This window comes from Podarcis raffonei, chromosome Z (genome assembly GCF_027172205.1).
Source record: "Podarcis raffonei isolate rPodRaf1 chromosome Z, rPodRaf1.pri, whole genome shotgun sequence".
In the NCBI taxonomy this organism is placed as follows: Eukaryota; Metazoa; Chordata; class Lepidosauria; order Squamata; family Lacertidae; genus Podarcis; species Podarcis raffonei.
Genome location: NC_070621.1, coordinates 39,303,628 through 39,326,000, shown reverse-complemented (window position 1 = coordinate 39,326,000; position 22,373 = coordinate 39,303,628). Strand labels below are relative to the sequence as shown.

The 22,373-nt window shown below is 38.0% G+C and overlaps 1 protein-coding gene across 5 annotated transcripts in view; it reads left to right on the top strand.

The window, feature by feature from the left end:
- STAG2 (stromal antigen 2) overlaps positions 1 to 22,114 on the top strand; it is a 60,983-nt gene extending 38,869 nt beyond the window's left edge. For all 5 annotated transcript variants that reach the window (XM_053373256.1, XM_053373253.1, XM_053373255.1 and 2 more), the window contains 22 exons: positions 813 to 920; positions 2,823 to 2,934; positions 4,054 to 4,171; positions 5,159 to 5,262; positions 6,277 to 6,369; positions 6,803 to 6,892; positions 7,223 to 7,426; positions 7,686 to 7,756; positions 9,351 to 9,438; positions 9,541 to 9,621; positions 10,093 to 10,185; positions 11,140 to 11,314; positions 11,961 to 12,100; positions 12,463 to 12,564; positions 13,393 to 13,541; positions 14,415 to 14,543; positions 15,356 to 15,561; positions 17,152 to 17,341; positions 17,435 to 17,548; positions 18,612 to 18,738; positions 19,057 to 19,134; positions 21,816 to 22,114. In XM_053373256.1, coding sequence (XP_053229231.1) covers positions 813 to 920; positions 2,823 to 2,934; positions 4,054 to 4,171; positions 5,159 to 5,262; positions 6,277 to 6,369; positions 6,803 to 6,892; positions 7,223 to 7,426; positions 7,686 to 7,756; positions 9,351 to 9,438; positions 9,541 to 9,621; positions 10,093 to 10,185; positions 11,140 to 11,314; positions 11,961 to 12,100; positions 12,463 to 12,564; positions 13,393 to 13,541; positions 14,415 to 14,543; positions 15,356 to 15,561; positions 17,152 to 17,341; positions 17,435 to 17,548; positions 18,612 to 18,738; positions 19,057 to 19,134; positions 21,816 to 21,839 — 2,596 coding nt within the window. In that variant the 3' untranslated portion in view covers positions 21,840 to 22,114. The remainder of the gene's footprint in view (positions 1 to 812; positions 921 to 2,822; positions 2,935 to 4,053; positions 4,172 to 5,158; positions 5,263 to 6,276; positions 6,370 to 6,802; positions 6,893 to 7,222; positions 7,427 to 7,685; positions 7,757 to 9,350; positions 9,439 to 9,540; positions 9,622 to 10,092; positions 10,186 to 11,139; positions 11,315 to 11,960; positions 12,101 to 12,462; positions 12,565 to 13,392; positions 13,542 to 14,414; positions 14,544 to 15,355; positions 15,562 to 17,151; positions 17,342 to 17,434; positions 17,549 to 18,611; positions 18,739 to 19,056; positions 19,135 to 21,815) is intronic.
- The last annotated feature ends 259 nt before the right edge of the window (positions 22,115 to 22,373 follow it).

Here is a 22,373-nt window from a genome sequence, read left to right as displayed (position 1 = left end):
TTATTGCCAATTACATTTCATTGTACTTGAATAAAAATGTCTGAGAGAATTTGGCCCGTTTCCCACAGTGCAAATAATATTACATATAAAACTGCTGTAGTACTTGACCATCCCTCCATTCATAACCAATTCTGGTAGCTATGGGACATGTCAACTGTTGGCGGCAAAGATAACTTAGCTGTCAGCATTTACCTCAGATCACTTACCGTGTTTTTATACAGCTGTTCACAAATTTAACAAGCAGCTAATGAAACTCAGTAAAATGAAACTAGTTATGCAACCCCTGAGCGGTTGGTGTACATGGCTTTGGACTGCAATACCTTATGGACCACCTCCCCCCATATGAACCAGTCGACCTTGCAGTCATCATCTGGGGCCTTCTTTGTGTGCCTTCTCTGTGAGAGGTCTGGAGGCCAGCAAAACGATAATGGATTTTCTGGGTTGGCTCCCTTCTTGTGGAATGCTCTCCCCTGAGATGCTCACCTGACACCTTTGTTCCATAACTTTAGGCACCAAGGAAAAACATTCCTCTTCTACCAGTCCTTTGGCTAATTAAACTATCTATGGCCTTTTAAACTGTGGGGTGCATGCATAGTGTTTTCATTTGTTACTGTGATACGTATTTTTGTGCTTTTATATTGTAAACCTAGCTCTGTTGGCTTTGTGATTATTGTTTCTGTACTTTTATTTTTGTTTACATCGAAATATTAGTCACTTTGCTCCTTTTTTTGATTTTAATGTTAACATCAACTTTGAATCTCTTCGTTCTTCCTTAAGATTTTGGGATATATATTTTTTATTTTCATTTCTAGGAGTAGTGAAGAAGTCCTGACTGCAGAAGACTGTGAAAATGTCTACCACCTGGTTTACTCTGCCCATCGTCCAGTAGCTGTAGCAGCAGGAGAATTTCTTTATAAAAAGTAAGGCAGGATAATGTTTTTGTATAAGTACCACTTATGAAATGGTTAATGTTTTCTGTAATTAGCATACTATGGATATGTTTTAAACAAAGTCTCTCCTCATGAGGGAAGCAATAATCGAATGCAGTATAGTTGCTTCAGACTGTAGGAAGTTACACACACAAGTATCACAACTAAGTTTTATTTCTCTAGTTCCATCTGAGCAGGAAATCTCAGTACTGTGCTATATATAGGCCTATGTCAGAGTCAGTTCCAACCAAGTGGGGCTTGATAATGTTAAAGGGGCTAAATTTTGTTTCTGGACCCCATTTGAAGTGCTCGTTTTGACCTTTAAAAGTCTCATACAGTTTAGGGCAAGTATGCCTGCTCACACTCTGTGGACATCTTGTGCCTTTCACTGCATGCCACAGCTCTAGTAAATGGACAGCCTGAAAATCCTGGTGGTTTTTGTATTTATGGTTCAGTTCAGTTAATGACTTAAGGTTTTTTGGTGTGATATCTGACTTGACAAATAACAATTTATGGTTGATTAGCAAATTGGATGATCATAAACGAGGATTTGCAAACTAGTTTCCACTAACTATGGTTAGTGGAGTGCAGGAGGTATTATGCAGACTTAAGATGAGTATAGTTTTATGGAATTCAAAGCATAATACAATAAAATACAATGTGTAATAAACAAAAGAAGCAATTTGGGCATCATTTGGGGGAAAGGGTTGTTTCCATTTCTGATCTGGAGGCAGTGTTCTACTTGGAAGTAAATTCCAGCAGTTCAGTGGGGTTTCCTCCCAAGTAAAACATGCATGGATTGGGGACCTTAATGACTAAAGCCATTTGTGTGTGTGTGGTAATACTGCTGCCCTGAGACGTTCCAAAGCAACTGCGTAGGCCAGTGGTGTGCAAACTTTTTTTTAAAGAGGGCCGGAAATGAAGGGTTTTTTTAGGGTTGAAGTTGTTGAGCTTTTTTTTAGGATTTTACCCCAGGAAGGAAACTGCCACAGGAGCCAGATAAAATCCGACAGGCCGGATTAGGTCATGGAATGAACTTTGGACTTAGGCAGTACTGAGGTAGACAGGGCATTGAGTCAGACTTGGTATAAGGCTCCTTCCTGTGTTTCTGTTTCAGCGGGACTATGGCTCAGTGCCAAGAACATCTTTGCACCCAGAAGGACCTTGGTTCAACTCCCTGCTTTGGTTAGAGCATGGTGATGATAATGCCAAGGTTGCATGTTCAGTCCCCATATGGGACAGCTGCACATTCCTGCATTGCAGGGTTGGACTAGATGATCCTCAGGGTTCCTTCTATCTCCACAATTCTATGATTCTAAGTATGCAAGTATTTGCATTCCTGCTATCCTAACCCAACACACACATATTTAAACTAGGCCACTGAGTGTTCAGTCACCAGAGGTGAATATGCAAGAAAGTGCCTCAGCGTTTGCCTAACAGAACAGAAAGTAGAAGTTGGAAAATGTGCCCCCTTTTTTGTTCTTCAAAATGTGGCAACCCTATTATAGGCAACCCTTCCATAGTGATAGAGGATGAGATCCCACATAGTGCCAGTCTACACAGTGGGAATTCCCCTTCCTCTTCTGCCCCCTACATCTCCCCCCGCCCCATCTATCTCAGAGGGTCCCTCAACCCACTGGAGCAGATTTTGGGGTGCATGGGTGACAGCAAGGAAAATGAGAAATAAAATGTATCACATGTGCAAGTGGAAGTTCACTGCATCAGTAGGGTGCAACAATTGGATATTGTCTATAAAAGAGCAAACTTTTACATGTTAATAATAGTTAACTCTTGCTCTTGAAAACATCATCTGTCTAGTAAATGCATATACAGCAATTTTTGATATAGCAATAAATGTCTGGTGCTTGTTTTTTTGTTCCCTTGCTTTGAAAGGCTTTTTAGTCGTAGAGACCCTGAAGAGGATGGAATTCTTAAAAGACGGGGGAGACAAGGTCCAAATGCTAACCTTGTCAAGACTTTAGTATTTTTCTTTTTGGAAAGTGAGGTATGTTTATGAGTAACTTGTTCATTTTATAGAACTATAGTTAAGATAAATGCTTGATTTTTATGGTGATTTCTTCCAGAAGAGCATACCAGGCATTCAAGACTTTCTGAATAGTAAGAAGTGTCTCACCCAAGTATAGCAATTTGTTTAAAAGAGCAGTAAAATAGTTTTGCCCCAGTTCATTTTATATACAGTGGTACCTTGGGTTACAAATGCTTCGGGTTACAAACTCTGCTAACCCAGAAGTAGTTGCTCCAGGTTGCGAACTTTGCCCCAGGATGAGAACAGAAATTGCAGTGCGGTGGTGGCAGCTGGAGGCCCCATTAGTGAAAGCGTGCCTCAGGTTAAGAACGGTTTCGGGTTAAGAATGGACCTCCGGAACGAATTAAGTTTTTAGCCCGAGGTACCACTGTATCTGTTGAACATTTTTTTAAACTAGGATGTCTTTACAAATCTGTTATTAAAGGGATTATTTATTTTACTGTAGAGGTAGTTTTTGATGATTAAACAGCTGCCTAGAGTGAGGCCGAGGCCTATATTTTTTTGGCTACACTAATTAGTGGAAAATGAGTTCATGAAAAGTTTTGGCTACTCTGTTAAGAGTATGAATATAAACAATATGGCCAGGAAGATTGAACTCATAGGCCACATTTCCTTTGCTCTTCTGTGCACCTCCAAATCTCTCCCTTTATGATTATTGCTGACACTGTTTAGCATTGACAGTTTTGATAATAGAAGCATGAGGGGAGAAGAAGAGTTGTCTGATTTGAGGTTCTTTGAGTGTTTTGCTGTGATTAGATCTTTCAAATAACCATGACTGTCACTGTCAATTAAAATGCAGCACACATTTCTGAATAAGTAAACCAGTTCAGGATGCTTAAATACACTTGTTTCAAGGGGTCATCATAGTAACTGCAAACAAGTAACAAAACATTTTCCTGGTTAATTGCCCATAATTCTGTTCAATATTAACACTTCCCTTTGAAATTAAAAATAACAGGAATTAGTATTGGCTCTTTCATAGCTTCAACAACAGTAGGGCTTTTCCTAACCTTTGGGGTATACATATTAACTAGTTTTCCTGAGACAAAATGTTAAATACAGTTGAATCTTTTTTAGTTACATGAGCATGCTGCTTACTTGGTGGACAGCATGTGGGATTGTGCCACTGACCTCTTGAAGGACTGGGAATGTATGAATAGTCTTCTGTTGGAGGAGCCACTCAATGGAGAAGAACGTAAGATTTCACTGTATTCTTCAGCATCAAACTTTTTCATAAGAAGACTTTATAGTCTGGTTGGGAAGGGGTTTTGAGTTTGGAGAGGTTTCCTTTCTCATGGAAGAGAAAGGGAAGCTCTTTTGTGTACAGAAATCTGGGTTGCAACCATTGGTTAGCAAATAGTCCACATGTCTTGCAGTCCATAGGTCAGTTTGGTTCTATGCATATTTCCTTGGAATGTACTCTTGGATTGGACATACTCTTTATGAAGCATAGTTTGTGGCCTAAATCTGTTGAATTTTTGTTGTTGTCTTCAATTTGGGGATCAAATGAAATATGTATATGTTTAATAAACAAGTTCTCCAGAGAACTATAGAGTGGATCTTGCAGTGATGAGGAGCGAAATCCACTTTCCCTTGGTCTCTCACCATGATTTTTTAGTATACAGAGTTAACCCCCTCCCCTATTTCATAGTCAAACCAGCAAATGTGTTTTAATAAACAAACAGATGTCTGGTTGCTCCTCAGTTTTTCTGTGTAGGTATTGTGGTTGTAGGAATAATGCTGTCTTGCAGATTTATACTGAAACATCATCCCTGATAATTTTATTAAACATTTGAAATCATTTTAATACTAAATCAGTACCTTGAGTTAATTCTGCAGATCAGTACCCTTGCTCCTGCTTTGTTCTTATCATGTGAATCTCCCATTTACTTTATTCTGTAAAAATAATACTGCTGTCTTCTTAAAGAAAGCATTAAAATGCAAATACAGCCTTGGATGTAGTACAAAAACTGTAAAACATTACTATTACTTCCAAACCTGAATTCAAACTCAATTGTACACATTTGTTGTTTTCTACTTAATCTTGATGCCCCAGTTGCAAGTTTAAGCTATTAACATAATTCCAGTGGAAAACCTTTATTACTTATATCTAAGGCTTCATAAGCAGGTATGTTCTTAGGAAAAATGAGTTGAAATATTTTGATCTTTTTTATAATTTCAGCTTTAACAGACAAACAGGAAAGTGCACTAATTGAAATAATGCTGTGTACAATTAGACAAGCAGCTGAATGTCATCCGCCTGTAGGAAGAGGCTCAGGAAAGCGGGTATGGTTTAGTTTTTGTAAACTTACAGTATGGCAGTAGTGCTGAATTCATTCTCATATTTGATTTTAATAATAAGGCTTTCTAGCAAATGAAAAACTATGTTGGTAATTCTTCACATATGTTGTGACAGATGGATGCAGTACAATGTCAGTAATGTTGCATTGTTAAAATACGTATCAAAAGACCCTATAGTTGTGACCCAAAAGCCTTTTAACTTTCATTGGATTATTACATTAAATCAGAAGTAAGATGTGCTGATTGGAAGATGAACTCATGCCTAGTGTACATATTAGTGAAAGTATCTTAACTTTAACTAAATTATCTTTTGTCTCAAAGACCAGAGTAAAGCAATTCAAGTTCCAATACTGAAATTTGGTCATAGAATTGTGGCACATTTTTGTAGCATTAGCACTTATTAGTTCTACGATGCAATAACTTTATGTAGTGTAAATTGTGTGGCTGTTGAAAACATGATTCTATACCCATTGCTTAACTTTGGTTGTACATTGGTTAGAGGATTCAGTTAATAAGCAACTAATAAATGTAAACAATAAATTTTAGTTTGCTCCTTTATATGAATCTGTTCATACATGTGGCATCTGTACCAAATTCCCTACACATAATTGTCACTGGGCATGTATGAGCACATGGATGGGTGGGGATTCTGGCGCAGCTGCTGCACATCTGAGCCACGCCTGTTCTTTATTTTATATATTAACTCCAGAAAGTAGTACAGCATAGCATGTCTTTGAATAACAATTGCTGGAGAACAACAGTGGGATAGAGCTATTGTTCTTGTGTCCTGCTTTTGGGTTTCCCAGGGGCATGTGGTTTGCCACTGTTGAAAACAGGATGCTGGACTATATTGGCCTTTGGTCTGGCGCAGCAGGCTCTTGGGTCTACTATGAGTTACATTTTTATAACTTAGTAAGTTACTGGTTGCACTAAACAACTGTTGAAACTGTTGATATGATCACTTATTTAGTTATAACTATCCTCACACTTTCAATGTAGGTACTTACGGCAAAGGAGAAAAAAGCACAGTTGGATGACAGGACAAGGATCACAGAACTTTTTGCTGTGGCACTCCCTCAGCTGTTAGCAAAAGTGAGTGATTTATTTCTCTCTCTTTTTAAGACCACAATTACATAGGAAGCTGCCTATGCAGTCTCAGACTATTGGTCAATCAATCTCAGTAGCGGCTCTCCAGGATTTCAGACAGGAGTAACTTTCTCAGTCCTACCTAGAGAAGCCAGGGATTGAACCTGGGACCTTTTGCATGGAAATAATGTGCTTTGCCCTTTTTGTGCAATTTTCCACTGGTCCCAGCACTTGAAGAGGCATACAGAAAGATTGCATTTGGAGAAGTTACTTGGTTAATGAAGTTAACAGTGTTGATTAATAATGAATATTTTTGATTTCCTGGTGAAACTCATGTCTGGAATTGTAGAATGCATAATTTGATAGAAAGCTGGTATGTGGGGCACTTTTGTTTTCTTTTAAAATATTTGAGCTTTGTTTTCTTTATCAATTTCTACAGTATTCTGTAGATGCAGAGAAAGTCACCAACTTGTTACAGTTGCCACAATATTTTGATTTGGAAATCTACACAACAGGGAGATTAGAAAAGGTAAGTAAATTTACAAGTATAGAAGAATAAAGGGAATAAAAACTGAACAAATCCTCCTATTAAACAGATAATTGTATATTGGGGGTTAGCAGCATTCCATAGTGGGGGCTATTGCAGGCTTGGCTATGGAGCAGATAGCTTCAAGAGAATGCAACTCTTGTAACAGGTGAAGCCAATACCTACCTCTTTTGAAATAAGTAGTTTTAAAGAAATTCCTTTTGGGTTTGCTTGTTTGTTTGCTTGCTTTTGTTTGTTTGTTCTACTTGAGCAAATAACCAGAAAAAATATGTTTGCTGTGCTTACTTGATAATTTTGATTTGTCTTTTGTAGCATTTGGATGCCTTATTGCGACAGATCCGGGATATTGTTGAAAAGCACACCGACACAGATGTTTTGGAAGCTTGCTCTAAAACGTACCATGCACTCTGTAATGAAGAGTTCACAATATTTAACAGAGTGGACATTGCAAGAAGTCAGCTAATGGATGAACTGGCTGACAAATTCAATAGACTTCTTGAAGATTTTCTGCAAGAGGCATGTATCTTGTTTTAGTTGTATGTTTGTTTGTTTTTATTTCTTGCTTTAGCATTCAAGCTAGCATTCTCACTGGTCATCGCTCCTTGTAAGAACAAAAAACCTCAACAATTGCAAGTACTTCATATATGGCCTGAAATAGAAAGCATTGATAGTTGTTGATTTTGTGAGTGCTTTTCATTTGAGCTACTCATAAAATATTACTTTACCATTTATTGAAGATACTTACTTTTACTGCAACCGTATAATTTTTTAACAGGGTGAAGAGCCTGATGAAGATGACGCTTATCAGGTCCTATCAACATTAAAGCGAATCACTGCTTTTCATAAGTAAGTACAGGAACAGCCTGTCCGCTTCTTGCAACTCTCAACTCTTTGTTTTAATAAGAAATTTAAATTCTAATCACTGAGAAGTTTTAAAAGTGCTAAAATTAAACTATTTATTTCAGAAAATAATTTTTAAAATAATTGACAGTAGTGCTGTGATCATTTTAGCAGCCATGTATTATGCAGGCATTTGACTACTTTCTGCTCAATATGCCCAACTTCTGTTCCTGCTGGTCTTTTCCCCTATTAACATTACCACATTTCATGTTCGTGTAAAGAGGCATACACTCTTTTAATACTAGAGAGAGAGTACTACCAGTTAGTCTTCATGTTAGCTCTTTCTTTAGAACCACTTACTTAGGGAAAGCTGTGCATGAATCTATCTTATCTTGTTTGAAGGTGGACATTAAAAACCTGTATATGTGTACACTACCTACGTGTGTTCTATGTACACTCCCAATATTAAGCTGAGGGAAGGTTCAGCATCTTTTTTGCTAGAGTAACAGTGTGCTTTTTTAAAAAAATATGAATGAGTTTACCCTTATTCTTATACCCACAGGAAATTCATATGTAAGAGAATAAAGAAATATTGTCTTACTACATGAAATGAAAGAGACCGAATATATGGATGCTGCTTCAGACAGCAATATTTTAAAATAATTAGGCAACAAATCTTACAACACTTAACATATTTTTATCTAAAGAGTAAAAGAATCCTTAACTATTCCAAAAAGTTTCATTACTTGCTTGAAGTCAATTGTTTCCTGAGTCTTCAGGTTATCTTACTGTTGACTATGTGGGACACATTCCTTTACAGGAGATGTTGATTAAATTTTGCTGGTAACCAGATTATTTCTGCAGTACGTTACGTAAATAGTCTTAGGAGGTTAGGATGGTTGCTCAGTGCTTTCCAGGACAAATTTGAGATAAGAACTAGACCAAGATCTGGAAAGTTCATTTAGGATATATTTTATATTGAATGATACCAACTGTGCTGATGCCACAATCTATTCTACAGTAAAAAGCTATTTACAGATTGGCACCCCTGTTTCCTTCCTCTTCCAATCCAGGGGAAGGGGCAAGGAGAGAAAATCAGGCGCATTGCATCCTCCATGACTTGGTGCTGTGCAAAGCACACTGGAACTCTGTAGCAGGAGTGGGGATATTTATTCATATCAAGGGTTGTATTCCATTATGGGGAACGTTCTGGGGGCCACATGACTGTTGTGGGCAGAGTCAGAGGCAAAAGTTGGGGCTGCAATAGGTGTGGCCTAGAGAGGTATGAGGACCACCTAAGGTTTCCTCTTCTGTGGTGATAACATGTCTAGAGCTGTTATAAGGAGAGTAATTCAACTAATGCCTAAGGGTAGTTGCACTGTGCTGCTTGCACTGTATTGCAAGGAATACAGTAAAATTTTTTTCTTTCCAGTAGCACCTTAAAGACCAACTAAGTTAGTTCTTGGTATGAGCTTTCGTGTGCATGCACACTTCTTCAGATACACAGATAACTGGAACTAAGGAATACAGTAATCAGTGCATTGCAAAGTGGGAGAGAAGGTGTGATGAAATTGAACTGTTCATTTTCTTTCTATTTCAGTGCTCATGATCTGTCAAGATGGGATTTATTTGGTTGTAACTACAAGTTATTAAAAACAGGCATTGAGAATGGAGATATGCCTGAACAGGTTTGTATATTTAAAAAAGCAGTAATAGGAAAAATACATCTAAGAAAACAAAAATCACAGTCCTTTTTTTAATAACCATTTTATCTTGTGTTTTAAACACAGATTGTTATTCATGCTCTGCAGTGTACTCACTATGTAATCCTTTGGCAGCTAGCAAAAATTACTGACAGCAGTTCTACAAAGGTAAGCCTTGTTATGATGATGGTGGCAACTTATAGTTTCATAGAATGAAATGTGTAATAGCAGTGTGTCACCAGGTCAAGCTACTTGAAGTGCCTGTCAGTATGATGGGGGGCGGGGAGAGAAGGACAGCTGGTAACCCTTCTGACCTCTGAAGGGCAGGGTGGATTTATTGAGCTGAGGGAGGGAGGTCTCTCATTTAAATGAGATAAATGGGACATCTCTTTTCAGCCGCTTATTTCTATCTGTAATGAGGAGAACAGAGGAATGCAATGTGTGATCCAGAAACCTGCTTGAAACTTGCACAGGGTATAATTCCAAGGGTCAAATAAGCTGCAATTATACTACATGTTTTTTGTTTCTTTTCTTAGATCATTTCTATTTTATGACAAGTTCTTAATTAACATACATTTTTTGTTTAACAAGTAAGTATAATTTAAAGCATTGCATATTATTTAACATTCTGTTTCAAAGGAGGATCTTCTACGCTTAAAGAAACAGATGAGGGTATTTTGTCAAATCTGCCAGCACTACCTTACCAACGTAAATACTGCTGTTAAAGAACAGGTTAGTCACTGTTTTACTACTTGGCTCCTTTGTATGTAAGTGATTGAAGAAACATACATACATACATACATATATATATATATATGTGTGTGTGTGTGTGTGTGTACACACACACACACACACACACCCCGTAATTTTAAGCAAATCTTGATTTTCCTCAATTGTGTAATAGTGCAAATTGTTAGGATGCTAACGTTTAGAATATTGGAAAGGCAGTATCTTTACATTGTTTCAGCATATGGCATATGAAAACACACTTTTGTTTGATATTTTAGTTGAATAATTTCTAGCCCTGGGGTTGCCATTGCAGTGCTCAATGGCAACCTGGTACCCCAGAACACCTACGTTAGTTCCACCGCCCTGCCCAACAATCAATTAAGAAAATTGATTTTTTTATTTTAAAAAAGGGCTTTCAGCTATTTTCAACCCAGAATGCTTCTAGGTGCACATGGGCTTGGATGGTAGATGGACTGGAAATTACTCAGGTACTGCCTTTAGAAAGGTGAAATATACATGTGCTAAAATACATAGCTCTCTCACTAGATTTAGTAGAGCTCCTCAGAATAAAAGGTAAGCTGGGGGAGGGGACTGTTTCATTAGGTTTTTGTTTTATTTTATTGGATGTCATTCTTTTGGTGTTTGAAAGGTTAATATTTAGATAAATGGGAAACTTAGTTGGATCCTTACTTTACAAGTTTAGCATATCATATCTCTGGTTGATGATGACTATAACTGTTTATTGGATTCCTTGCCACAATAATACAATCATACTAAAATCTGTTAATGCTTAAAATCGGAAGAATAAGGTGGGTCCTAAAACATCTCAGGTGTCAAAGGTCAGCGTCTTCATAATATGACAGACACAATGTAATGATGGGGTGGGAATTCCACATCTAACAGCCTGCAACAGAAAAATACATATATAATTATGGTTCTTATCATTATTTTTTGCAGGCCTTTACAATTTTGTGTGACGTATTAATGATCTTCAGTCATCAGATTATGTCAGGAGGTCGTGACATCTTAGAGCCGCTAGTTTATACTCCTGATTCTTCATTGCAAGCTGAAATGTTGAGTTTTATTCTCGATCATGTCTTCATTGACCAGGATGATGATAACAACAGTGCAGGTATAAGGCTGTGAAATCATCTTCTAATCATATTGACAGAATCTGAATATGACCCAAAAGACTTGGGTTCTCCCTTAATCTACTAAATCACTGGCTTCCTCAGAATAGCGTGCCTGTTATCTTATCACATGAGTTCTCAGCTGCAGTCTGAAGTGGTACAGTGAAGACACATGTTTATCACTTGAGTGGGAATTAGGCCCTAGCTTTCACCATATTTTCATCATTGCAGTCTAAATTGTAGTAACTCACGTTAGCTTAGAATATGTCATTTACAACAGTTAGAACTTTGTGGCCTTGCATTGTGTCCTGCTTTCAGTTACCTTTAAAAGATAGCTCTATGATTCCATGAAATACCAGTCTAAGTGTAAATTCTTGTAAAAAAGTTGGAAAGGGATCATACAAGAAATGAATAAAGAGAACTTAAATCAACTACCAAAACTATTCTGTGCTACGGTGTACTTAAAGTTTTATTTTCTTTTTAAAGATTGCCTTGTTAATACAGTGTAGCTGGCAAAGCATTTGGTAGTCACTTCTTTTTTCCTGCTGTCATAGGTTATTTTCAACAACATTTTCAGCAGTTGTTAATAAAGGTCCAGTTGATGAGAATTGATTTTTTTAATGCTGTGCACCTTATTTCATTTCTTAGATGGACAGCAGGACGATGAAGCCAGTAAGATTGAAGCTTTGCACAAAAGAAGAAATTTGCTTGCAGCTTTTTGTAAACTTATTGTATATACAGTGGTGGAAATGAATACTGCGGCAGATATTTTTAAGCAATATATGAAGGTAATTCAGCATTTCTGATCTTCTGAAAATGGTGGGGTGGGGCTTTCATGTTAACTGGTTGCTGTCAGCTAGCATGTTCTCATTTTTCAAGTATTTTATATTTCCTTTTTATGTGTGGCTGTTAGACCATAAACAGTTCATATTCTTGATTCATATTAGAATACATTTGTTTTCCTTATGTCTTGTATTGATAGAATGCATGTCTTGCCTGGGCCCTGGGAATGCCTTTTTAAATTGTAGTTAAATGAAATATTTTAAAGTCCTTTTTTAGTATCTCTTCAATTAACTTCTTGACACTGTTAAGAAGTGACTGTTTGCTGTCAGCAAGTCAAGCTGTTCTGTGTGTTTTCTCTCCCTTATAGTATTACAATGATTATGGAGATATAATCAAAGAAACAATGAGTAAAACAAGGCAAATAGATAAAATCCAGTGTGCAAAGACTCTGATTCTCAGTTTACAACAGGTAAGTACTTACTCAATTAAAGTACCTGATCCCAGTGGTTGCTAAAAACAGACCTTATTAAAATAAATTAGTGCAACTCAAGTTATAGGAGTAATTCTATTTATATCTGAGTCCATTGTTATGCCCATGAAGTTCTGTGATACTTAATGCTAACTTTAATGAGCATTGACAATTTTGAAATTTCTGGGAACAAATCACATTTCATATGTTTGTGATTTCTCTCAAAGAGAAATTCAGTCACTTAAATGTATGCGAGTGTGCATGGGCCATGTGTTGGACTACCCTCACCTGAAGGAACAGGGTTTCCCATATGTTTCCCTCAGTCTGTAAATTAATGGGTTGAATAATATGTCAGCTTGCATCACCCTGCAGGCCATCAGACGATAATTCTGAAATACTTTAATAATATTAATGCCCAAGTTCATAATGTCCCAATTCATTAAGCACATTTCTTCTATGCTCTTCTTCACCTTGCATATATTTTAGAACTAGTACTAACACCACATTGCAAAAGGTTTACCGAAAATAAGTTGACATACGGGTACACACATTGTAAGCCTCAATCAAGTTTTGGGGGATGGAATTTAGCAGACAGAATGCTCTGTACACTTCATTGTATTGTTATAAATAATACTCCCGTCTTTATAAACTTATATCTTGCTGGAGTGTAAGCAAAGTTATTCTTTTATGTTGAAAGACTAGCTCTTAAGATGGTTTTGGTTAAAGTTGGTAGAAGACGCTCATTTTGTAAGATTTGGGGAAATAGTCAGATTACGCATTAAATTATACAAAAGTTTATTAAGACTGAAAAATGCTTTCTTTATGCAGCTTTTCAATGAGATGATTCAAGAAAATGGGTATAACTTTGACAGATCATCACCAACTTTCAGTGGCATTAAGGAGTTAGCTCGACGTTTTGCTTTAACATTTGGACTCGATCAACTGAAAACAAGAGAAGCCATTGCTATGCTACACAAGTAATTGCTCGCATTTTTTTGTTTTTTGTTTTGTTTCGGAAAACACAAATGCATTCTGGAGTTTTGAATTACTATTTAGCTTTTTGTGAATTTTAATGTGTGATCAGTCTCACCATTTCTAGCAGGTGGAAGGTCTAAAATAAATAGTATATTCAATTCTAGCCAATTCAGTCTTTGTGGTAGGGGTAGAACCTGTGGCGCAGAGGCCAAATATAACTCTCCTGGCATATGTGAACCTCAGTTTGAAAGATTCACCACCTATGTAACTTCCTGTAATTTCAGCAATACTATCACACAAACCCCTTGGAGGTCTGTGCATTTTACTCCATCTGCTGCACAATAGTTTGCTTTCTTCTAGCCTAGCTGGGCATATCAGAAAGTAGACTATGATATTTCTGAAGCTTTTTTATGATGATAAGGCTGTAGTTTAGTGGCAGAGAACCTGTTTTGCATGAAGAAGCTCTGCGGTTCAAGACCTAGCTTCACCTTTGTTTTTCAAAGTTGGGCATCAGGCAGTGGGTAGACTTTCATAAAGCACTTTCATATGTGCACACAACACCAAAAAGAAAAGTGTCATACTTTGAATTTCCTGTATTCCATGAGAATATAAAAACAAATAGGAAAAATCCTTTTAGCTTCATTTAAAATGTTTAATTTTAATTGAGAGCAATGTTTCATTCACAGCTGTAAAATACATGATTTGCAATATTTGAAATGTAAAAAATACTGTTTACCCTTTTGAAATATTTTTCTAGCATCAATTGTTTTGGAGCCTTTTCATCTCAAAAGGAAATCTTACTGTATGTTTTTCATTTTTTCCCCTTTGTGAAAACTTATTTATAAGTGCTCACTTCAATTCTTAATTGTTTTCAGGGACGGCATAGAGTTTGCTTTTAAAGAGCCTAACCCTCAAGGTGAGAGCCATCCACCATTAAATCTGGCATTTCTTGATATATTGAGTGAATTCTCATCCAAACTTCTCAGGCAAGACAAAAAAACAGTGTAAGTACATTCTTTATATTTGGATTTTCTTACAAGCTACATGGATGTCTTTTAAGTATCATCATTTGTTCTTTTAATAAATTTGTTCTGTAATATATTTCTCTGAGAATAGCTGTGCCTTAATGTGGAATTAATTAATTAATTAATTAAAATAGAATTGTTTCAGAATGTTGTGGGTGGACAAACTTTAGCACTGTGCCGTAGTGCCTAAGTCTTCTTGTTGCTGTTTGAGACACTAGAATTAGGACAAAATATACATGTAGCTTGTCCATGATGTATGGAACAAGAATAGCTTTTACCAAAAATTCCAGAGGAGAATTTGATAGTAGTTCCAGAGCCAACATTCTATTCCATTCCATTCTAGCTCTATGGGTCTGTTTGCTATTACATTCCAGATTAGGGCCAACTCAACAGTCTTTTCTAACTTGATGCAGTCTGCTAGTGGGGTGCAGAATTATTATTACAATTAATATTACAATTATTATTATTAAATTTGTATACAACCCTTGATCCAAAGATCACAGTGTGGCTCATAACACAAAAATACCAAATGAGAACACAAAAATACATAATAACCCAAAAACAAAATGAGCAGATGTAAGAATGGCTAGAGTTTGTGTTGACAAAAGCAATACATGGAAATGGCTGCTAGCTGTTTTGTTATTGCAGGGAGAATTGCTGCTTAAATGCTATTTCTGTCTTTAGACCTTTGAATTTAAAAGCTTTAGAGAACTGTGCAATTACTTTTGATATTCTTATGTTAAATATATATCCAGTGTGTTTTAGTAATAATTTATTGTTCCTTCTTAAAGGTACGTATATCTGGAGAAGTTCATGACTTTTCAGATGTCTCTCCGAAGAGAAGATGTGTGGCTTCCACTCATGTCTTACAGGAACTCTTTGCTAGCTGGAGGTGATGACGATACTATGTCAGTCATTAGTGGAATCAGTAATCGAGGGTCTACAGTAAGGAACAAAAAAACAAAACCAGCTACAGGGAAGCGGAAACTACCAGAAGGTTTGTATTTTTAATTTTTCCATTCCAGCATGTTTGGCTTTCAACTTGAGAAGTGCTAAAATGTAAACTGTAGTACAGTTCCTGATTTCATTTAATGTGAAGGCCTCTCTCACAAAACCTTAGCTATTTGTAGCCCACTGTTTCCAAAGATCTGACCCAGCTGTCTTATATAAAATAAGAAAGTTTTCAGCTTAATTTGGTCTTAGTGAGAACAACATATTTATTGTACTCCAAACCACTGACTTGTGTGATCCTGTCTCCCTTCGTGGTTTTCTGAAACCATAGTTGCTCTTCTGTGACTTCTGACAGACCTTGGGCAAACTTTTGTTAGGGCCAGAAAGGGATTTCTATGAGCTGAAGTGGTTTTGCAGATGCATGTTTTGCAGGCAAGGCTGGGTTGGCAGGAAATGACCTATCAGTGGTGGTGGGGATGAATGACTCTATGCCATATTCCTGATAGCCTTATAATTTCAGGGAGTGGTAATTGGAGCCGTATAATTTTAGGAAGTGGTAATTGGATTTTCTGCATTGAGTCTATGCCTGTTGATTCTTTTTTCCTGCAGTACAGGAGGGGACCATCAGGTGAGTTGCTCCAGTAGTCAGGCAGAGCTAACGTGCCTACTAAGTGGGAATGAGATGTTGTTGTTATTTGTGTTGAGGTCTCCTGCCAGGTCTGTGCAACCACACTAGCTCTTTTTCTTCCTTTGTCTTTCCTTTCTTGGGGTTACTGACAAGGTGGACACTTAAAAAAGAAGAAAGGAACTCAAGAAAAAGACAAAGACTTATTCTTTTGGAGGAAACCAGTACAGGCAGCACTGCCTAGCAAGTACAGTGCTTCCAGCCCAGAAGTCTTGTTGGAGGGAGGCAGGGGCAAAGGAGGGAAGCGCTCAGAGCTACAGAAAGCAAAGGGTTGAGCAGCTAATGTGGTAGGCCTATTCCTGCCAATCAATCTGTCCCCTGGCATTTGTTCCTGATGACCTAAAGCCTCCTGAAATGAGGTTTCCCTGCATTCATCAGGGAAGTTGTGCCAATCCAGGATTGGACAGTGGTAGGTCAGAAGCTGGGAGTGGCTAGCACAGATTGTCTCACTCACCCATGATTAACCAGGCCTTTACTCTGAATTTGGCAGATTGTTTTGGTGAGCAGCCCTGTAGCAAACCAGCTGCAGGAAGGACCTAGACCCCATCTGCTTTCTCTACATCCTAAAGAGTGTGCTCTGGGTCCAATGGCTTCACACATGTCAATCACAGTGGAAGCAGCGGGGGCTCATCTGGGGAGTCCATAGCAAGCACCCAGTCACAGAAGAGTTTAAGCAGCTGTGCCTCAGGACAGTTAAGACTCAAAGACTGGGCAAGAGACTCCCAAGATATATAAGATATATTAATAAGCATCCTTGAGGGAAGTACCCTATCTGAGAAAGGTGCTCATTGAAGTGAAAGCAGTTTGCTTTGCTTTGTACAAAATGATAGTTTCTTGCCAGGGTGTTTTATTAGTGCACTGTACTCTTAGAAATGTGACCTATATCACTGCAGTTTTGTTTAGTTGTTTTAGTTAAGGGTTTTGAATTCTAAAGCTGTTTTATCTCTTTAGCTGAGGAAAGCAGCAGTAGCGACAGCATGTGGATGAACAGGGAGCAGACAATGCACACACCTGTCATGATGCAGACGCCGCAGCTCACTTCCACCATCATGAGGGAGCCCAAAAGATTGCGGCCTGAAGAAAGCTACATGGGTGTCTATCCAATGCAGCCTGAACACCACCAACCTCCACTTGATTACAAGTATATACACACTTCTCTCCTTTGTGCTTTGCTGCTACTACTGAAATATTTGGTCTGCCCTTCTTTTAAAATCTTGTTTATTCTTCTTTCAAGTACGCAGGTAACATGGATGTTAGCTCAAAGGCAGCAGGAAGAAGTAGCGAGACAGCAGCAGGAGAGAGCAGCCATGAACTACGTGAAGCTGAGAACCAACCTGCAGCATGCCATGTAAGCTCAAGCAACAGTTGCCTATATATAATGTTGCTTATTCTTCGCTAGTATGTTTTGTCCTTGGGTTTACATTATTTATCTCTTAATTGTAGTCCTTGTGCCTTGATACATCTGGCCAAGATCTAAAGAACTCTGAAACTAGCTTTCTTTGGGGGTTTAGTCTCAAGTTTCTCACATGAACTTTCCCAATGCCACACAGCAAAGTGCCTTTGAAATTGGTGGATTTTCTAGTACAACAACAACAACAACAAAATATTATTATTATTAATGCCACCCATCTGACTGGGTTGCATAAAATCACAGTAAACATCAAATGTTTAAAATGTTTCATTCTTTTGGAACAGCTGTTCTCAACCCATTCATTCTGCCCTGTGTACCTGAATGATAAGCAAGGGGTGCAGTGTTTGCCACATTGGACACAAATTTATATCAACAGTACTAGCTAGCTTGCCAGGGGATGGGGTGGGGGATAAGGAGGAATTGCAATTGCACTAGTTCCAGAGGCATAGCAGGATATAGATGGGAAGACAAATGAGAATACAATGTGGACTGCCCTCAAGGAATATTTGTCTTTGGCTGGAACCCTGGACAGTCATTTCACGTGGTGCAAGCCTTTGAATGCAGCCATCATCTTAAAAGAGTTGCTGAATCCCTTCTCATAGTTAGTTAAAAATGATGCATTATGTGCCTGCATATAAGGAGGGCAAAGCACTAGCTCATCTGATGCTTTCTGAAGTCGCTTACTCTTTAGAAACTGCTAGTGTTGGGTCTTGATGCAAACTGTATCTTTGAGATTGTTCTTAATTTATGTTTCAAACATACATATTGGTGAAAGGCTAGGCATTGTTCACACATTTATTTATTACATTTTTAAGTTGTTTCATTCTCTGAGTGACTTTTTTTTTTGAGATAAACTTTTGAGAGCTTCCAATAGTCGAGTTTTTATTGCCAGTGCTTACTTTCTGTAAGTAACTTGATGGCAAATGCCAATGGATTTTTTATATAAGTTATATGTATTACACGACTAAGTTAAAATTCTGTATTACTATTTAAATATCAGTCGACGTGGCACAAGTCTAATGGAGGATGACGAGGAGCCAATTGTGGAAGATGTGATGATGTCATCAGAAGGGCGCATTGAAGATCTCAATGAAGGCATGGATTTCGATACCATGGACATAGATTTAGTAAGAAAAATCAATTACTGCTATCTTAAAGCTTTTCCTCTGCTGTATCTGTCTTCATAAGATGGCTATAGCATTGCACTGATTCTGCCACAGCAGGTTTTAGGCTGCAAATGTTGCTTTTGTGCGAACTAAATCTGGATGCACCATTTCTTTGCCTAGTATGTCAACTAAATTAAATGTTAACAGATCTCTAGATTTTATTCACTGGCTGACACATTTTAAATAAAACTTGTAGAAGTATGTGTATTAATTTTAGATGGTCTAAGCAAATTGCATAAATAAACATCCAAATATGATGATACTTGGTTTGCTTTTCAGCCACCATCAAAGAACAGGAGAGAGAGAACAGAGCTAAAGCCAGATTTCTTTGATCCTGCTTCAATCATGGATGAATCTGTAAGTGTGATATGACAAGCTGGGTAATGTATTTAATTGCAATATTTGATGATCTACAAATTAGTTTGTCAGGGCAAACATCACTTCCTCCTTGGCAGCTGTGGTAAGGACCTTCTACTTGGCTCAGAGCTTGGAAGGTGCTAGCACATAAATTCTGCGTTCATTCCAGAAGTACTCCCAGTTGAGCCTGAAGGTTGCCATGAAATGGGCTGCCCCTCCCTCCTGAGTTTGTAGCTAGTAGGGGAATTGTTCCTGACCTCTAGTTACAGTACTAGTGCCCCTGAAGCTCATGGTGAGATGAGGCACAGAACCACAAATTTTGACTACTCTAGTGAAAATGTGGACCCATTAAAATAGAACAAAAGTTACAATAAAAAATAAGAGACTAAGCACCACAGAACCTTTCTCCTAGAGAGTATCTTCCCAATGTAAAAACAATTGTGTTACAGTCATACCTCGGGATAAATACGCTTCAGGATAAGTATTTTCGGGTTACGCTCCGCGGCGACCCGGAAGTAATGGAGCGCGTTACTTTTGGGTTTCGCCGCTCGCGCATGCGCAGACGGTCAAAATGACATCATGCGCGGAAGCGGCAAAACACGACACGCGCAGACGCGCTGTCAGTCTTATGTTCTATTTGGGATGCGAACGGGGCTCCGGAACGGATCCCATTTGCATCCCAAGGTACCACTGTAGTTATTGGGCTCTATATTTACTCTATTTGACTTGTATTTCATTCACTCATAAGTAGGTCAGGTTAAGTAATTAGGAGTTGGGAAGAGCCTTTGAAGGTGATCTGTAAACTGTTTAGTCACACAGATACCCCAGCTGCTGCTCCCTGACTGCTAAAAGGCTCTTGAATCCAATCATGGGAAAATTAATAATGAATGGCATATTTTTACAGTGTTTAATCTAAACCACAATCCACTTAAAATTAGCATCCTTTTGCCCTTCCAGCTTCCTTTCTTTTCTTGCATTTATATCCTCCTCTTTTCCCATCACGGAACCCAGGTTGTCAAACTTTTGTCAAGAGTAGTCCTTTTTTGTCATGGTTGTGACCACAAAATAGCTACCAATGTGTGTTTTGGGGGTGGGGTGGGGTGGCTAGTCATAAACCTTTAAGAGCACCCTCTGACTCAGTGTCTTTTCTACATGTGTGATTCTTGGTCCTGTCTGTTTTCATTTCATTATATTCTTCCCATCCCTAGTCTGACCCCCCCTTCCTTTCCTGCCTTTTTCTTTCCTTGGGTTGGTGGTGATTTTTTGGTAGGCAGCTGTAATCTTGGGTCCCCCAAATGCATTGCTTAAAATCAACACCATGCATTTGAGGGGTTTAAGATAGCAGCAACCTGCTGCGTATGGCAAATGTACATCTCTCTTACAAAAGTTCCATTGCCTTCCATTCTGGGGAGCATGGGGATAGGTAGGATTGAGGGAACAGCAGCAGGGGTGGATTGGTATCACAGCGGATTGGTGCCAAAGTGGAAGGTGCACCAAGGAATGCTGGCCTAGAGTAAATCAGTCAGTTCCTTTTGCTTGAATTGGAAAAGTAGCAGCATTTTATCAATTGCACCACAAGATGGCAGTAGATACTAAATTATTTGATCAAAAAGTCTTGTGGTAGCTGTAAATACAGCTTCTGAAAAAGTGTGCATGCACACGAAAGCTTATACCAAAAACAAACTTAGTTGGTCTCTAAGGTGCTACAGGACAATTTTCTTATATATTTTGACTGTGTCAGACCAACACTGCTACCTACCTGAATGTGAATACATAGTTTTTAGAAATAGACAGACTTTGGCTTTTAATTTCAGAAGGAAACAATAACCTTTACTAGACTTCTTTTAACTTTCCCCTCCAAGCCATAAGTTCTATTTCATTGTTTTTCTAGCATAGGCACCTGAAAGGGAAACAACTGGTAGATACGGAAATGTGTATATAAAGAAATGCACGTTGATTCAAAGTTTACCCTTGCTTTCTCTAAACATAAATATTTTTTAGTACAGTTCTAATAATTCTAATGTAACCACAGTTGGAAAAATGAAAAGTCTTCACTTCTAGTGACCTACTTTCTGTATTCTACAGATTCATGTTAAATATTGTCTTGGTGTGCTCAACCCAACTGAAATCATTTGCATTACATTTCTTCTGCATGTAGCTGAAATATGTTGTAGCTTAAATATGAATAAGCTGCATTACCTTCTGGATTTGCAGTTCTTTATATATTACCACTAACCCAATTTCATCATGAGGAAAAGAAAAAGTTGCAATGCTCTATTTTCTACTTAGTATTTACTGGGATGTGGGACTCCTTGCTTCAGGCTAAACTCCCTCAGGGGAAAGGGGTTGGGGGAGCATGCCCAAAGCAGAAGGGACCAGCGTCCAAAGTGTCCCAAGGCCAAAATGTACACACAAACTCAACCCCATTCTCTCTTTCCACGCTGATTGGCTTGCACTGAGAAAAAGTTCCCCAGATAGGGCAAGAGGCAATTTAGCATCTACACTTAGGCCTCCCCTTTCTCAGTGGATGTTGTATGATAAGAGGCCTGGCAGACAGCTTCACGCTGCTGGTGTATACACTAAAAGTATTATCTGTTTATAGATATTAACTGCTGTAGACACTGGTGAAAAAAAAATTACAACCTGATCTCAACTTCATACATTTTCCCCCTCTCTTCTAGGTTCTTGGGGTATCAATGTTTTAATTCCAGTACAACCGATAACACCATGCTGAAGTTGTTTTCTAATGTGGAAGAGATTTTTAAAATAAAAAACATGTGGTAGATACAGCGATATTCTAAATAAGATTTTTTCTCTAAGGAGAATGATGTGCTTACAAGATCCAGTACATTTAAGAGGCAGTTTTGTTTGCCTGAAACATAAAGGACAAGTAAACAACTTGAGGATAAGCTACAGTTTCTGTTGGCAAACCAGTATTTTATTTATGTAATATTAGTTTATTTCCAAATCATAGTAAATAATCACTAGCTGTTGGATAGGGGCTTGGTGCATTTTCAAGCCCTCCTCTTTATGATTTTTCTGATAGAATTCAAATAATCATGACTTATTCTAGATTACTGTTGAAATTATGAGATGAAATGATGGGATGGTTCAGAGAATTATTGAATTGTTGGAAGGGACTTGAAGCATTTTCAGCGAAATGCTATAAATTTTGGTCAACTGAAGCATTGGTTAACTTACAATAATCATAGAGAGAAATAAACTTACAAGCTGATTGT